Source organism: Dipodomys spectabilis, unplaced genomic scaffold (genome assembly GCF_019054845.1).
Source record: "Dipodomys spectabilis isolate Male_0828 unplaced genomic scaffold, ASM1905484v1 ptg000071l, whole genome shotgun sequence".
Taxonomy (NCBI): Eukaryota; Metazoa; Chordata; class Mammalia; order Rodentia; family Heteromyidae; genus Dipodomys; species Dipodomys spectabilis.
The window spans coordinates 4,556,193-4,574,514 of NW_024870748.1; the positions used below are offsets into that span (position 1 = coordinate 4,556,193).

General features: G+C 37.9%; 1 protein-coding gene across 1 annotated transcript; it reads left to right on the forward strand.

Annotated features, from left to right (window-relative positions):
* Positions 1-10,897: 10,897 nt before the first annotated feature.
* LOC122109968 (26S proteasome complex subunit SEM1-like) lies at positions 10,898-11,263 on the forward strand. Its single transcript, XM_042682439.1, has one exon. The coding sequence runs from the start codon at positions 10,907-10,909 to the stop codon at positions 11,117-11,119; it is 213 nt and encodes a 70-aa protein (XP_042538373.1). The 5' UTR covers positions 10,898-10,906; the 3' UTR covers positions 11,120-11,263.
* The last annotated feature ends 7,059 nt before the right edge of the window (positions 11,264-18,322 follow it).

The window sequence follows — 18,322 nt, forward strand, 5'->3', positions numbered from 1 at the left end:
AATTATTTAAATGAGGGCACAGACATTTATAAAGACCCAGGCTCATTATAAGAAGCACTAATGTAACAAGAGTATATTCTTAATGGAAGCCTCTCTACATTTATGTGATATGATCACTTTAATCTTGGACTTTATGAGCCAACGTATCCCTTTTGAAAATGCTAATAATCAAACATGGTCAGAGATATCGACAGAAAAAGTGCCTATATATGTTCGTATGGAAAGTGGTATCTAATGTTGAATTTATGTTTGCCTATGTAGAAGAACAGAAATTCCAGCACCAACTGATAGCAACCATTGATTTCTGATATTGTTTAAATAAAAGTGATAAAAATCTAACAATATAGGCACAAAATAGTTTCCAGGTCGTTCATAATTTAAATATCAATTATCTGCTTCAAATTTATTTCTAATGTACTATAACATTGGTTGAAATGGATTCTTTAAAGTTTATCTTTGTTATTACATGGTTTTGTCTTTAAGATAGCCAACATATATCTATAGTCTCTTACATCGTTTAATTTTTATCTCTTCTAGGGAAGGTCCTCAAGGGGAAACAAAGAGTGAGCAAGAATCTCCTTGGACCAGTTCACAGAAAGAATTAGAAAAGTCACAGGATGTATAATTTTTTGAAGTCCATATTTCTTAGGTTTTTGTATTTAGTGGACCAATACAAAGGTTACAATTTGGGGGGGAAATTAATCTTTTAAGGTGATTTCTTTGGTGATGGCATTTTCCATATAAGGCCATTCAAACACAGCAAGCAAACAGATTACAGTTTTATATTGGCTAGACCAATAATCACCATTGTCCCACTGAAGCTCATCCAAAGTATATATAATATGTTAAAATATTCTTATTATGCATACTGTTCCTTTTTGATCATGGAGTACTCCAGACTCCTTTTAGACAAGGATTATGGGAATAACTATAACCATATGATATCACATATGAATAAAAGAAGTAACAGCATTATAAATTATGTAGAAGAAATACAAGGTGAGCCATCTTCTTTACAATTTACTCATACATTTAAATCTTCATTCTGCTTTTATACTATACCAAGACGTTTCTTCAAATAGAATTCATGGATGATAGACCCAAAGATTCTTTCTTGGGAGTTATTCAATACTATTTCACTGGACACCAAGTCTAATCAGTTCAATTTCTTTGTGTCTCTTAAATTCATTTCACTGTGGTAACATCCCTAACTCCTGCTTTATTTCTTTCTGTAGCTATAGAATAGATGACATATAAAATACTGGATTCTGTGGTAAATATGAATTTCATATAAACAATGACTATATTTAGTACATATATATTTAGTACATGTATGTGTGTGTGTGCCAAACTCTAAATTAGAGTGTGCTTATGCTTCAAAAAAATTTGTATTTATTATGAATTTGATTTAATAAGGAATCTTGTATTTTGATTTGCTCAGTTTGGCAATCCTGGACTAGTGCTAAAATAAAATCTGCTTTAAGCCAGCATGTTTTTATCCCCTTTCAACAGCATTAAGGCTAATGGAAGTTGGATTTGTATATGTCATTTTAAGATAAAAATCTCCAGATTCCTCACTTCCTATATGACTATGAGAGTGTATACTTTTGTTCCTAAAGCTATTCGCATTAGATTTTTTAATAAGTTTTTTATTGTGAAAATACCTTACAGAGGGGTTACAATTACATGAGCAAGGTAATAAACACATTTCTTATTAAGCATTGTTGCCTCCTCCTTTGTTTTCCCGTACCTGCCCTCCCATCTCCATGACTATCCTCCCCACTCTCCCACCCCTCCACCCCCACCCCCGCGAAAGTTGTAAAGTTCGTTTTTCAACATAGCATTTTGTAAATCTCATTGTTGCAGTGGATCCACCTTTATCCCTATTTAAACAATTTGTTTTTTCCCTTCACCATTACTAATTATACCAACATCAAATACAGTGAAAACAGGGATTATACCGTAGGGAAGAGACATACAAAGCAACAAAATAATCACCTTATAAATATGTTAGAAACAATAGCAAATTGTTAGAGCTGCATCATTTACCACAGATCTAAGGGACATATGAATATTATGCCACAGTGAAATTCTTGTCATGTTTGAATTCATGTACAGTCTGTACATACAATTTCAGTTTTTGTGAGATGTCCATCTCCTAATTCAGTACTTTAAAGTTTATATTAAGACAAATTTCAAATAATAATTTAAGTATTAATTTCTTAACTATTTTCAAATTTCACTGTCTTAAAGTGTAAACACTTCCAGTAGTTGTTTCTTAGTAGCCATTTATTCTGTTGCTTTGTAGGTAAAACTGTTGCATTTTACTGCAGAAGTCTGTTTCCATATTTTGCATTCTCTCATATAATCATAAAGTATCATAAGTAAGTTAGGGTCATATTTTACTTATATCCACATTTCTTTAAACCAAGAAGAAATAATCCATATGCATGATGTCTTTGATTCTTAGGTTTGTTTTTCAATGAAAGAAACACTTGAGGAGGCAACAATGCTTGGTAAGAAATGTACTCATTACCTTGCTCATGTAACTGTAACCCCTCTTTATAGTATTTTCACAATTAAAAACTTATTTAAAAATTGCTATAAAAAAGAAACACTTGAAAAAACCAATTTACTATATATCGTCTCTTGTAGTTTTTAAGTGGTATACAAGAGGCTTCATTTATGTTTTGACTTATGGTCCAAAATTTTTCTACATATTATTTAAAGGCTGAAATTTGGAATTAGCATCTCTGAAATGTATAGTATTTTCTCTGGATGAGATATGAAGGTTTATTTAAACGAAATTTCTTCAGCTTTTCTGTATATAGAGATTTTTCTGTATATAGAGATTAATCCAAGAAGAAAATGGATAGTATACCAATACAAGAATGTATAACTTAGAGAAACCACAGATAATGTAAAATTCTAGGCATTGTTTGAACATTTAGAATAGAGAACTAGACCTGGCAGTGAAACAGAATAAAGTCCTCTGGTGAAGATCAAAGAAAATGAAGCAACTTACGTAATATTATTGACTATGGAAAAGTAACTAATTAGAGGAGGAAATTTGACCAAGCAACTGTCAACTTCCATAAAATTCTAGACATCTTAATAGCTGACACATGCATGCATTCAGATTTTCTGAGTTCAATTCTCTGCATATAACCTTATGATATTTTTACTGATTGGGAGAAAATGGATAGGTGCCATAGCCCTGCTTATTACAAGCAAGCCATAGCTTGCTATCCAGATACAGACACAAGGAACATGAACATATAATAACTCATGGATTGTATTACCAAATTTATTGAAGGATATTTCACTGAAATACCTCCCTTTTACTTCTATAATGTGATGGTGATTGTATCATCTATATTTGTATCAGTTTCTGAGCTTGGCACTGAGATCAAGGAAGTTATCTTAGGAATCATGTCTGGATTGATTTGACAATCAACAAATATTTTGAATGACTTCCGAAACATTCTCTCCAAGGTCTTCCATCGTCCAAGGCACGTTGAAATCAACAATTCTTTATTACTTAAATAGCATACATATGTATATATGTGTATATATATGTATGCATAAATATACATATATATATATATAATCAGTATCCAAGGAGCACAAATACTAAATAGTTTCAAAAGAAATTTTGGTCAAAATAAAACAGAAGAAAGAGAGCTTAAATATGAAATAGCTCTAGAGTATTTTATTTATTTTGGATGAACTATGATTTCAATCTAAGGAAAAATGCTTTAGTCATATGTTTTACTGCTAAACCATGCTTTTAACTATTTTCAGAGTGTTTATGTTTTAGATCATGTCCTTTTTTTATTGTGAAAATACCGTACAGAGGGCTTACAATTACATGGGCAAGGTAATGAGTACATTTCTTATCAAGCATTGTTGCTACCGCCTTTGTTTCCCGTTACAACTCTTCCCATCTCCCCTGTACCCTGCACCAAAGTTGTAAAGTTCATTTTTCAACATAACATCTTGTACATCTCATTCTTGCAATGGGTCCACGTTCCTCTCCACAAATTACACCTACATCAAATACAGTGAAATCATGGGTTATACCGTGGGGGAGGGACATACAAAGCAGCAAACAAATATCTTATAAATATAAGCCAGGTGTGCCGTTGGCTCATGCCTGTAATCCCAGCTACTCAAGTGGCTGAGATCTGAGGATCTCGGTTCAAAGCCAGCCAGGACAGGAAAAATCCATGAAACTCGTATCTCCAATAAACCACCAGAAAACTGGAAGTGGTGCTTTAGCTCAAGTGGTAGAGTGCTAGCTTGAGCTGAAGAGCTGAGGGACAGTGCTCAGGCCCAGCGTTCAAGCCCCACGACCAACAAAAAAAGAAAAAAAGAAAAAAAAATCTTATAAATATGTTAAAAACAATAGCAATAAAGAAAAACCATTTCAGTCCTTATCTTGAAGTTCATTTTGCCTAACATCAGCTTAACTGACCATTTCTGCTTGTCTCAGACATATACTAGTTACTGCAAATAAGGGAAACCATGGTACCTATGTTTCTTTGGGCCTGGCTTACTTTACTTAATATAATTTTTTCCAAGTCTTTCCATTTCCTAACAAATGGGGCAATGCCAATCTTTCTGATGGAGGCATAGAATTCTATTGTATATGTATACCACAATTTCTTCATCCATTCATCTAATGAAGGGCATCTGGGTTGGTTCTATATCTGAGCTATTGTAAATTATGCTGCAATAAACACAGTTGTGCTGGTAGCTTTAGTATGGTATTGTTTGTGATTATTCAGGTAATGCCCAGAAGTGGGATTGAGGGGCCAAAGGGGAGCTCTATGTGGAGTCTTTTGAGGAACCTCCATACTACTTTCCAAAGTGGTTAGACAAGTTTACACTCCCACCAACAATGCAGTAAGGTTCCCTTCTGTCCACATCCCCTCCAGCATCTGTTGTTATTAGAGTTCTTGATTATACCCATTCTAACTGGGGTGAGGTGATATCTCAATGTTGTTTTGATTTGAATTTCTTTCATGGCTAGGGAGGATGAGCATTTCTTCATGTGTCTATTGACCATCCTACTTTCCTCATCAGAGAAGTTTCCCTGTAGGTCTTTAGCCCACTTATTTATTGCACAGTTGTTTCTTTGAAGATTTGTTGTTGGGGGATTTAATTTTTTGAGTTCCAGGTATATTTTAGATATGAGACCCTTGTCCATTGTATGGCAAGTGAAGGTCTCCCAGTCCGGGGGCTTTCTATTGATCTTGCTACCTATGTCCTTGGCCATGCAGAAGCTCTGCAATTTCATGCAATCCCATTTGTCCAACCTTTCTTTGAGTTGTTTTGTTTCTGGGTCTCTATTAAGAAAATTTCAGCCTGTGCCCAGGAGACCTAGGGTTTCTCCTATTCCATCCTGTAATGTTTTCAGAGTGTCTGCTATGACTCCAAGGTCTTTGATCCATTTGGAGTGGATTCTGGTGTAGGGTGATAAATAAGAATCTAGCTTTAGTTTTCTACAAGTGATTAAACAATTTTGCCAGCACCATTTACTGAAGAGGCTGTCTTTCTTCCATCCTATTTTTTTAGCTCCCTTATCAAAGATTAGATGGGTATAGGTCTGTAGGTTCATTTCTGGGTTTTCAATTGTATTCCATTGGTCCTGAGGTCTGTTCTTGTGCCAATACCAAGCTGTTTTGATTACTATGGCTTTATAGTAGAGTTTGAAATTTGGTATTGATATTCCTCCAGCACTGTTCTTTCTGTTGAGGATCGTTTTTGCTATTCAGGGTCTTTTATTGTTCCATATGAATTTTTGGATTGCCTCTTCTATTTCCTTGAAGAATGAGGTTGGAATATTGATAGGTATTGCATTGAATTTGTAGATAGCCTTGGGAAGTATTGCCATTTTCATGATGTTGATCCTTCCAATCCAGGGGCATGGGAGTTTTTGCCACTTTCTAAGTTCTGTTCTGATTTCCTTTTTCAGGTTTTATAGTTTTCATCATAGAGGTCCTTCACTTCTTTGGTTAAGTTAATTCCCAGGTATTTTATTTTTTGTGGAGCTATTACGAATGGAGTTGCTTTCCTGATTTCAGTCATGCTTTTCTCATGATTGACATATAGAGAAGCCATTTATTTTTGAGGGTTAATTTTATACCCTGCTACATTGCCAAAGTATACTGTCCTTTGTCTTGCTTAGGCAACAGCCTATACTGTGATCTACCTGTTTTGGTACTTCTATCATAGCATCAACACACCCACCTTCTTCTTTGAAATGGCATCTTTCAGATTTTTCTGCTTGAACTACACTGGAACTACAGTTTTTAGCCTCCCACATAGCTGTAATCACAGGTGTGCACCATTACATGACACTAGCCATTGAGAACAAGTCTCACTTTTCTGCCCAATGGTCTCAAATTATGATCCTTCTGGCCTTTGACCCTCAAGTAGCTAAGATTACCAGTATAAAGTACCAAAACCCATCTAGGGTCTTTACTAAATGATCTATGTAATTCAATATACCCTTAACTCCAAATGTACAGGTTCATTAATTAAAATATTTATTTTCTTATTTAAATTTTTAGGAGAAATGTACTTAACTTTTTCTAGGGAAAGTTAACATCACAGGTTTTGTTGTTTTATTTAGTAAACATAAGAATGGAAGCTGGGTGCCAATGGTTCATCCCTATAACCCTAACTACTCAGCTGGTAGAAATGGGAAGGATCTAAGATTTTAAGCAATCGTAGGCCAAAAATCACCAGACATCACCTCAACCAATAGCTGGACTTGTAATCCCAATATGTAGAAGACTGAGATAAGGAATAGTTTAGTACCAGCTCAATCAGACAAAAGTGTTCAAAAATACCATCTCAAAAGAAAAAAGGTTGAGTGTGGTATCCTGCACTCATTTTCCTAGATATGGCAGAAAGTGCAAAATGTAATATCTCTTTCTAGACTGCACTGTACAGTAAGGGAGACTCTATTTAAAAAATAATCAGAACAAAAAGCTCTGGAAGTGTGAAATGACATGAAGAGTGCTTGCCTAGAAAGAATGAGATGCCAAGTTCACACCCTAATAAAGCCAAAATTAATGAATGAGATAAATTATGAAAGTCAATATATTCATAAACATATGTGCTGGAACTGAAAGAAGCATATATCTGAGCAGCATCCTTTTCAGTTTTACATAACACAATGGCATTAGGCATTACTATTAAGAAACGTCACATTTTATTTACAACTTGATTTAATGTTATGGAACATATGCATTAGTAACAACGTACTATGTATCTTCATTTCTAAACTTTATAGCAACTGTGCATTGATGTAATATGAATTTATTACAGGAAATTAATTACTACATCTGAGGCAAACTTGTTCCCTAACACTACCTGACTGGTTGCAAATACAGTTTCAATATAATGTAATCTATAACTTGTTTCTAGTAGAGTTAGTTTACATAAAGAAATTTTAATAAATTTTGATGTATACTCACTTAAAAATTTGATCAAATTATTTTACATTCTTCATTGTACTTTTATCACTATTCAAACATTTTAAAAATATGGAGAGGGGGGAATCAAATATAGTCAAATAGTTTATATAAATATGTGCAAATGGACCAAGGAATCTTAATTTTTTAAATTTTTATTGGAAAAATACCATACAAAGGTGTTACAGTTACATGAGTAAGGTAATGAGTGCATTGCCTATCGAGCATTGTTACCTCCTCCTTTGTTTTTCCCCTGCTATCCCTTCCCTCCCCACCTCCTCAACCCCTCCTTCTCCATCCCCAAATTTGTAAAGTTCATATTCAACATAGTGTCTTGTATGTCTCATCGTTACAACGGGTCAATGTGTGTCCTTATTTCAGCATTTTGTTATTTCCCTTCCCCTCCCCAAATTAGAAAAATGTATATACAAGATGCAGAGCAGGGGCTGGGAAGGTGGCTCAGAGGTAGAGCACCTGTCTTGCATGCATGAGGCCCTGGGTTCAATTCCTCAGCACCACATAAGCAAAAAAGAAAAGCCGGAAGTGGCGCTGTGGCTCAAGTGGTGAGCACTTGCCTTGAGCTGAAGATCTGAGGGACAGTGCCCAAGCCCAGAGTTCAGGCCCCACGACAGGACCCCCCCCAAAAAAAAAGATACAGGGCACTGGAATCAAATACAGTGCCCAGGGGTTATACCATGGGGGAAGAACATACAAAAGAAACAAAAAAAACCATAGTACATTAAAAACAACAGTGACAAACTAAAAAACATTTTTGTCCCTAAATTTGGGTTCATTTTGCAAAGAAACATAGGTCCTTTGGTTTCCCTTATTTCCGAGGAATATTGATGGGAAATCTCTGGGAAGGGAGAACAAAGGAGAGGAGCATAATGGAGGAGGGACCCTCTGATCATGATGTGATTTATACTTGTATGAACATGTTAAAACAGCACAACAATGTATAACTGATGTATACTAATAAAACTACATAAAACAGTTCAAGTACAAATAGACATATTATTTCTTGGTGCAGGTTGAAATTTTTACAAATTACCTTATGCACATTCTCCCTCTGTCTGATAATCTGTATCTCTACATATAAAAGCATTCTCATGAATGACCACATATATCTTTTAACGCTTCATGTAAGGAATAAAATTTAAAAAATTGTTTTTAAAACAGTGCATATGTAATTCATGTGGCTCAATTCCTTCATTTAACATGATTTTTTTTATTGTGAATATACCGTACAGAGGGTTTACAATTACACGGGCAAGGTAATGAGTACATTTATTTCAAGCATTGTTGCCTCCTCCTTTGTTTCCCCTTTCCATCCCTTCCAATCTCCCCCCAGCCCCGGCCAAAGTTGTAAAGTTTGTTTTTCGACATAAAGTCTTGTACATCTCATTGTTGTAATGGGTCCACCTGTATCCCTATTTAAATGATTTGTTTTTTCCCTTTCTCTCCACAAATTATACCAACATCAAATACAATGAAAGCAGGGGTTATAACGTGGAGGAGTGACATACAAAGCAACAAAGAAATATCTTATAAATATTTTAGAAACAATAGCAAGAAAGAAAAACCATTTCAGTCCTTATCTTGAGGTTCATTTGATCTAACATCAACTATCTGACCGTTTCTGCTTGTCTCAGACATATAGTAGTTACTGCAAATAAGGGAAACCATGGGACCTATGTTTCTTTGGGCCTGGCTTATTTCACTTAATATAATTTTTTCCAAATCTTTCCATTTCCTAACAAATGGGGCAATGCCATTCTTTCTGATGGAGGCATAGAATTCCATTGCGCATATACCACATTTTCTTGATCCATTCATCTACAGAGGGGCATCTTGGTTGGTTCCATATCTGAGCTATTGTAAATAATGCTGCAATAAACACAGTTGTGTTGGTAGCTTTAGTATGGTCTTGTTTATGAACATTTGGGTAAATACCCAAAAGTGGGATTGCAGGATCAAAGGGGAGCTGTATATGGAGTCTTTTGAGGAACCTCCATACTACTTTCCCAAGTGGTTGAACAAGTTTACACTCCCACAACAATGCAGTAAGGTATCCCTTTTGTCCACATCCCCTCCAGTATCTGTTGTTATTAGAGTTCTTGCTTATGGCCATTCTAACTGGGTGAAGTGGTATTTAACATGATTTATGTGGAATGATATTACTAAATATACACATCTAACTTTAATAATACCTTTCATTTTGAAAGATGTCAGTCAAACACCCTCTCTTGTTGAGAAGTATTCCCAAATCCTCTCTTTGATACAATGGACAAAGTGTGAGGGTGAAATATCTGAAGTTGGTGCAATAAACATTAAACTCACACTATGAAGAGTCCCAACAAAATGAAAATGATTTATCCTAAGATTTCTTTCCACAAAGAAAATTAAAACTCTAATCTCATTAATATAGATATCATTAAATAAAAATCAAGTATTCAGAATATTTCCATTTGAAATGTTGAATTTTTGTTATTGCTATATTTTCAGTTACATGTTAAAAATCTTGATAAATATATGAAAATGTTTCAGTTTCATATTTTGGATAAAAGTCAATGGTTTGGGGATATTTTACAGTTATACCATCATACAGGAAAACCCAAAGGAGATAGTAGCATGACTTATCTGAATATTTAGTTTATAGTGTCCAAGTGGAATTTTTGCTTGTTGAATTTTCAAAAGATCAATAAGATAATAACTCCAGCCCACACTGGCCAGTTTGTTTTGCATTCATGGCTTGATACTGGCTTCATATATTGAGATTTCTGTTTGAGCTTGTTAAGAGCTCTGTTTACATGTAGCAATCCTTAATATGTATTCAGATATACAAATGAAATGCTTTCCAGAATACTTTGGAAAATTTATATAAAAGTTAAATCTGTGTGAGATTATTTTACAATAAGTCCATGAAAGAATAAATATAAATTTCTAAATATGGAATAAAATCTTTGTCCAAGGTCTAAAATAGGTGAATGCATTGATCAGAGTCTTTGTGTAAGTTCTGTAGACAGTTTCAAATCAACAAAAGTGCACTAGCAAGTAAGTCAAGCAACACGGATAAATGCTGTGATTTCAGGGTTTTGGTTACATCATGATCCAATGAGGATTACAATCAGTAACTCATCATAAAAACATATATGCTACTTTTTTCTAATTTCCTGTGAAATTGATTGTAGTTGAAACAATTAGAGAGAGAAAAATCATGTAATTTCAACTTCCCTTCTTCATTTTTCCACTTCTTAATGGCAGTTATAGTCTTAAAATATTCATTGTTGATACTTTTTAGAAAAGTTAAAAACTGAGAGCTTCCGCCAGGGCCTTGGCAGCGGTGGCGACTTTTGAATGCGGTAAACGTCTTCTAAGTTGGCGGCCGGATCGCGCGGGGCCGAGCGTGGAGAGGTGCGATGTCCGAGAAAAAGCAGCCATTAGACTTGGGTCTCCTGGAGGAGGAGGACGAGTTCGAGGAGTTTCCTGCCGAAGATTGGGCTGGTTTGGATGAAGATGAAGATGCACATGTCTGGGAGGATAACTGGGATGATGACAATGTAGAAGGTGACTTCTCCAATCAGTTAAGAGCTGAACTAGAGAAACATGGTTATAAGATGGAGACTTCATAGCATCTAGGAGAAGTATTGAAGTAAACTTTTAACTGTACACTAAATTCTAGAACAGATACCAGGATGGGATATTTCTAAAAATATGCATATTTCATTATCTGCTTGGATTTGTTTTTGTAACAAAAAATAAACATTTCGATGTAATCTTGAAAAAAAAGAAAAATTAAAAACTGAAATAATAAGTTCTGTTGTGGATATTGTAATTCGAAAAAATCAAAACAAAGTTGATAAACAAATAGCAGTTGGAAAACAATCATAACTACCAGATATATGAAGAGTCTCAACTACTAGTTCTTAAATTATAGCTGCTTCCAGATTAAAGCAATACTTCTGATGGAGCAATGTGCTTTATATCCTCTGGCATCATCTTTTTTTTATTGCACTAGAAGCTAATGTTGAATTTCCTGAATAATTACATAAATAAACCATGCACTTTACTTATTTGTGTGCCCATATTTAATGATATATTGTGCATGTAACTTTCAAAAATATGATTTATGACATTTTATATTACCACAGAGGGGTGTTTACTTGAAATATGCACTTGAAAAATACCATATAAAATGATGTTATTTGATATATATTCAAAAATGATCTGATTTTTCAAGAAAATGCAGACTGAAAAGCCTACTTTCAATTAAATCATTCTGAGAGTGTTCTTAATTGAATTCCCAGGAGCAAATGATGTAACAGACTAATGAATATAAACATATAAATTATATTTATTTTTTTATGTTATAAAGCCTGAGATTAAAAAGTTCTGTAGGCTTACTGGTGCCTTTTTCAAACAAATAGAAAGAGAATCTGTATTGTAAAAGTCTCAAAATGTTTACATATGCAAACAATTTTTAAAGCAAAGATTGAGGGTTGCAACCAGATATTCTTAATTTATGCTTCCTTTTCAATAATGTATTTTCATTTGATATAAGCTTAAAAATAAAGATATGTTCTCAATGTGGTTCCCTAATTATAATATAAAAACTTTGGAAATGAGTAAGCCTTTTTAGGCAACCAGATACTGAATCATAAATGTTCTCATCACTTCATGATCCTAAACTTATTTTGTTTCTTTTTTGGTATGTTCAATAGTCTGCAAAATCAGTATCATATAAAAACATCCTGGAGAGAGTTCCGGGAAGATGGCGGAGGAGAAGCTGGAATCTGAACAAGCTCTTGCATAGAAAACAGTTTCAGAGTTCCAGTGAACAGTCCCAAGCCAGAGAATCACACCAAGTGTGCCATCACAGGACAGAGAGTTAGTCAAGAGAGGGGAAGCCAAGCAGACACATCTGAGCAGCTGCCGCTGCGGCGGCAGGGTCGCAGCGGCGACCACCGCCGCGGAGGCATACCTGAGACGCAGTCCATGACGAAGGAGCCAGACGCAGCAGACGAGCGGATTCTACTCAACACCAGTAAGAACCGACAAGGAGCGGACAACTTCATCCTGCACTTTGCAGACCAGAGACGACCCAGGATCCAAGACTCCGCGTGAGTAGAAGCCCCACTTCCTCACTCCTTCTCTGGGAGCAGAGGAGGGAAGGCCACCCCTCCCCCCCCAGCACCGGTGATCTCCATCTTGGATACCAACAAAGCTCGGAGGAGCGGCTAGCTCCAGCTCAGGCCTTGGAATAAAACTAGTCATTTAGCAGGTCACAAGAACTTAACGGCAAAGTGACCTCACAGACTCAGTTCCATCCAGGGAAAAGTCACCCAGCTCAGGCGCCAGCCATTGGAGTGGCTCTCCTCACCGGGTAACCAGAGCCAGAGGCTGCCCCGCCCTCTAGCAGCCACCACAATCAATTGAAAAACAGAAACCCTGAGAATGGCTCCAGGCTGGGTGCTGTGAGTTTTTTTTCACAAAATAGCCCCAGGGAAAAGCTACTGTTCGTTGAAAGGCCTCAACTCTACCCAGAACCTAGCCTCATCACTGCATCCCCCTCTTTTGTGATTCTCAAAGCAGATAACCCTCCCAGTAAACTAACCTGGGAGGGGGATCTCAAAATCTTGGGTAAAGCAGAGCATTTTTCTGCCTGTTCCAACAAACTGACTTAAGAAACCAATCAAGCCACAGGACTGAAAGACCCTAGTATATGTTCTGCCACTAGGTCCCCCAGAGAACTTGCTGACCAACCCCCCCTTCCGTGAAACTAAGCCTCCACCAAAGAGGGCGAGGCATGATGTTGTGGTTAAACCGTTAAACCGGGAATAGGGAACAAAAAGTCTCTGAGTTAACAATTAAAGGGCGAGTACAGACACGTCAGCTAACTCAACTGCCTGTGGAAAGCCCCACCGCTAACCCCTAAGTGGACCTCGCCTAACCCGTTTGCCTGACTCAACCCTACCAATCCCCACCCTAATCAACCATGCATCTCGCTTCTGTAACCCTGCTTCCAGCTGCCCATAAAAGAGGGTGCTCTCCTGTGCCCCGGCGCACAAGTCTCCCGATAGACTTTGTCGCCCCGGGTACCCGTGTAACAGGTTCCCAGCCACCGACCCGAACCTTGTGGATCTCGAGGTCGTGTGTACCTGGGAGTCTGGGGCATGCCCGAATAAACCTCTTGCTGATTGCATCCGCACAAGTGGTCTCGTTGTTCCTTGGGAGAGGGTCTCTCTAGATTGAAAGGCACCTCACCCTGTCGGGGGTCTTTCGTCTGGGGGCTCGTCCGGGATAGATACCCCCACCCAGGGACCACCGACCCATTTCCGGGAGGTAAGCTGGCCAGCGTCTGTGTGTTGTCTGCGTGTTGTCTGTAACTAAGTTGTGTTGTCAATTACTGTGCGCTTGCGACTTTGTGAGTCGGCCGTGCTCGTTTGAATTTGGCGGACCCGAGGAGGAGCTGACGGGCTCGTACTCCTGACCGCAGCCCCCAGGAGACGTCCTGGAGGTGTTTGGGGCCTGAAAAAGTGGCCCATTTGTATTTGGAACCCGGTCCTTTTTGGATGCGTGGTTCATTTGGGAGACGAGAGATCCGGACTCTCAACACAGTCTCCATTTGATTTGTACTTTCGGTTTGCTACCGAAACCGCGCAGCGAGAGATAAGTGTAGTCTGTGTGTGTTTTATTTTGTTTGTGTTTGTTTTGTATTTGCTTTGAGATTCACTATGGGACAAACTGTCACAACCCCCCTTAGCCTTACTTTACAGTACTGGAAGGATGGCCCGAGCCTAGATTGTCAGGTTTTAGGAACTTGCTTGTTTGTCAATTATAAAATTGCCACTGACCACCTGTGAGTGGCCCCAGTTAGATCTCAGCCTTGGGCCTTGGTTCAGGGGGTCTGAGCGTGGGGGGGAACCTGTCAGTCTGAGGGGACGGCCGCTAGGGATTTTTTTTTTTCCCTTGCCCCAGATGACTGGGAAGTCTCCTCCGCCTTGGAAGGCCCCTGGGTCAATGTCTGCAGGAAAATAGGGGGTTTGAGTCCCCTGGTAAGTGAATGGTGGTGAGATGTCACCCCATTCACTGAGACTTGATTTTGTCTTTGTGGCCACTTGGTTGTATTGTTAACTTCAGTGTGTGTGTTTTATGTTTTCTGGGGTAGGGAAGTTCTGGGTGAGTGTGGCCGGCTCAATCAGCAGCCTCTGGATTCAGCTTGCTGAGTGAGAACAGCACAGAGTTCCAGTAGGGATAAAATGGGGCTCATTAGTCCCCAACTCAGCCTTCAGTTCTTGTCTAGTTCTGTTTTAGAATTGGTATCAGTTTTAAATGTGGATCCTTGGTTTTTGTGTTTATCTGTGTTTTTGTTATTTAGTTAAACATCTCTGGGGGAATAAAAGTTCCAGCTGGGCTGGGTCACAGACCTGCTATGCCCACCCTCCCTGTGAGGCATGGAAGGTTACTGGGCTAGTTTGGTTCCCTTCAAGCCTCAGGCTGCATTTTCTCCTTGTGCAGGCTGCCAGCAGGGAGGGTGTAAAGGCTGTGTGCCTGGTTTGGACTTTTTCAACTAGTCCTGACAATGTAACAATGTGTAAAGTGCTCTTCTCTAAAATTGGATTTAAAAAAAAAAAAAAAATCTGGACAGTTTAGTTTTAGGTGACCCCCTCCCCCAGCCCTTCTCCTACAGAAGGGATTCAAAAGACTAATTAGTGAATTGCCTTGCTAGATAAGCAAGCTCTGGGAAAATAAAGCCCAACAAAGGTACCTAGTTAAAAAGAAATACTGTCTTAAATTTTTGTTTAAAAACTTTAAAAGGTGTATGTACGACTGATTGTGATTTTTGCGCGCTTTAAGATCTGTGTGATTGCTTTGTGTGTGTCTGCGAACATGTTCAAAGATAAAAATTGTCAGCATGCTGTAACAATTGGGTGAGTTTAAGTTTACAAATTCAAAAGGTTATAAGGTTTGAACATTACCAAAAATTTAAAAAAAAAAATGTTCACATTGTTTTAAATGGCTGTATTTTAAAAGACTGTTTTAAAATGCATAAGACTGTTTATACTGTAATCAAATTATCTGGCTTAACAAAATGCATTGGCAGTTTGGGATCTAATTCCCTTGGCTAAAATTTGGAAATAAATATTAAAAATTTAAATGTAAAGGTTAGTTTAACACTGTCAAAGATGTGACCTGTTCTGTCTGTCTAAAACTGTATTTCATTCGAGAACCAAGAGAAGAGATGGAGAAAAACTTAGAAACCAACAGAAGACCTATCTTTAGGGGTAAGGAGTGAACAAGCAGAAGTGCAGTTCAGCTGGCCATGCATGGTGGGACAGGCCCTGGGAGGAGTCCACGCAGGGTAAAAGAGGGTAAGCTGGCACAAACGCAGTTCATCTAACCCTAAAGAGTCAGATTGGGTGTGCCCATTCCATAGAAGGGGCCGAACGGCCCATCTTTGTTCTCTCTTTTCTCTGCAGTCAGACACTGAAAACATGATGGTTAAAATGAGTGATGTGATGACCTGATTAGTATTGCTAAAACTTCCCCTTGGATGTGTTAACATTAAAATTAGAAAGGCCTTAAAAAGAGGGCCAAAAAGTTATTTGTATAATGTGGCTTACTTTCAATTATGTTCTACAATTAGAATGTTTTTAAAAGTTATAAAGGTGTTAAGTCTAGCTTCGTGGTATAGTAAAGGTGACTGTAATTCCTACATTAAAAAAAAAAAATTGTCATTTAAGTTTAAAAGTTTTAATGTGTAAAAACAAGCAGCCAAGAGACAATGAGTGACACTTGGCCTCAAGATTTTAAGAGGTTTTTTTAAAAGCAAATAAAAACTAAAGTATATTAAAAAAAAAAAAAAAAAAAAAGATTAGTGGGAGACTTTTAAAAAAAAATAATAAAAAATGGATTTTGGGATATAAAGTTTAACTGTAAAATTGTTCTTGACATTGGCCTCAATGTGCGCAAAGGAAAAAATTAAAATTACCAAAATAATTGCTATTTTAGCTTGCTCTTATAGGTTTTTTAAGTTTCCAGCAAGCCCAGAGCAAAGCACAGAGGATTCTTACAAGTTTGTCAGATGTAACTTTGACTCTTAATAAGTTTCAGGTAAGAGCATGCTTAAAAGCTACTTCTATGTTGACCACCTTGTTGCTTTTAATTGGAGTAAAGTGGCCTTTTATAAGACTCATTGATCTGCAAACTGGTTCGAAGCCAGCCCGGGCAAAAAAAAAAAGGTCCCTGTGAGACTGTCACCTCTATTCAGCCAGCAGAGTACTAGCCCTGGACTAAAGAGTCAGGGGACAGTACTCAAGCCCCAAGCTCAAGACTCATAGTGGCAGAGTACTAGCCCTGGACTGAAGAGTTAGGGGACAGAATTCAAGCCCTGAGTCTGGGACTCAAAGTGGCAGAGTGCTAGCCTTGAGCTGTATAGCTGAGGGACAGTGCTCAGGCCCTGAGTTCGAGTCCAGCAACCAGCTAAAGGGAAATGCCAATAAGGCATTTATCCCAATGTGGAGAAGACACTCCTGGGACAAAAGCAATGGAGGAGCATCCAGAGGCAGTAAGCCACTGCTTGGATGGCAGAAATGTCAGATCCTAGTGTCATTTGTGCGTGGCCTTTCAAAACTGGTCAGAGCCGGGAGGTCATAGGAAGATAATTTGGAAGCATGCCTAATGTTCATGACTACCTTGTAAGGGACAGGAACTTGCCAGTCCTCTGTGATAGTAAAAAGCTAATGTTATAAAATGTGGGGGATAGTTTAAATCTCAACCCCTTTATGTGCCAAAAAGCTCTAATTGGCAGCTCTGATTGGCTGACACTAGTTACATGAAGTTCATTTGCTCAGGAAAAAGTTTGCAAACCTGAGTGTGTTTCTAGGCATCTTAGGCATTGTTGAGATCACATTCCTAAGCCATCTAGGAAGATGCTTTTGCAAACCAGAGTGCTAAACAAGCTACACTACTGCTGTAGCCGGAGAAAAGGTCTGTACAGTTGTCAAAGGTTAAATATTGTTCTTAATGACATCTAACCCTGATGGCCTCTTTATAAAATAGGCTAAGGTTATAGGTTCCTGGTTAGGTAGGATCAACGCCCCTGAAGTCAGCTTGAAGAAGTTACAGAAGATTGACCTTCGCCCTTCTACCCCCATTTTAAGATCAAGGGTCCAGAGTCAGTTTTGGAAAAATGAGGCAAAAAAAAAAAAAAATTTTTTTTAAAGGCATAAAAAAATAGTGCTAACAGTTGTTGATATGCAAGGTGTGGAGACTGCATCTGTCAGAGATGGTTACAAGACTAAGCCTTCTGAGCCTTCTGTGTCTATTTACAAAAATATCTGGTTAGTAAAAAAGTTGTGATGGGCTATTGTTTAAAAGATCTTAAAGACCAGCAGGATCAAAGCCTGCCAAGCCTATGCAATGTATCTTTAACCAGTCTGTGTAGGAATTTACAGCCCAGCATGAGGTGTAACAGTCCCTTGGAGCCACTGAGAGACCCTGCTGCTGCTGCTGCTGCTGCTGCTGCTGCTGCTGTTGCTGCTGCTGCTGCATACCCTAATGGGCAAAGTTCAATGACAGCATGACAGCCACCTGGAGAAACTCCTGCCTGATTCTATCACCTGAGTCTGCTTCCTGGTTGACTGCTGCTAAATCTAAAATCTTGTGGGACATTCTTTTGGGTGATATCCAGAAACCCTCTCTTCCCACAGTGGATATTGGGGACAAGTATATCACTGGCTTACTTGTCTTAGGCACTTCAGTGCATAGTGACTGGAAATCCACTCTATGGTCACAGCCTAGTTTGGCTCTGGTACGGTAATAACCTGAGTGTG

Excerpts from the sequence above, each read along its gene's own strand:
- LOC122109968 (XM_042682439.1), top strand. The coding sequence starts at position 10,907 with ATGTCCGAGAAAAAGCAGCCATTAGACTTGGGTCTCCTGGAGGAGGAG.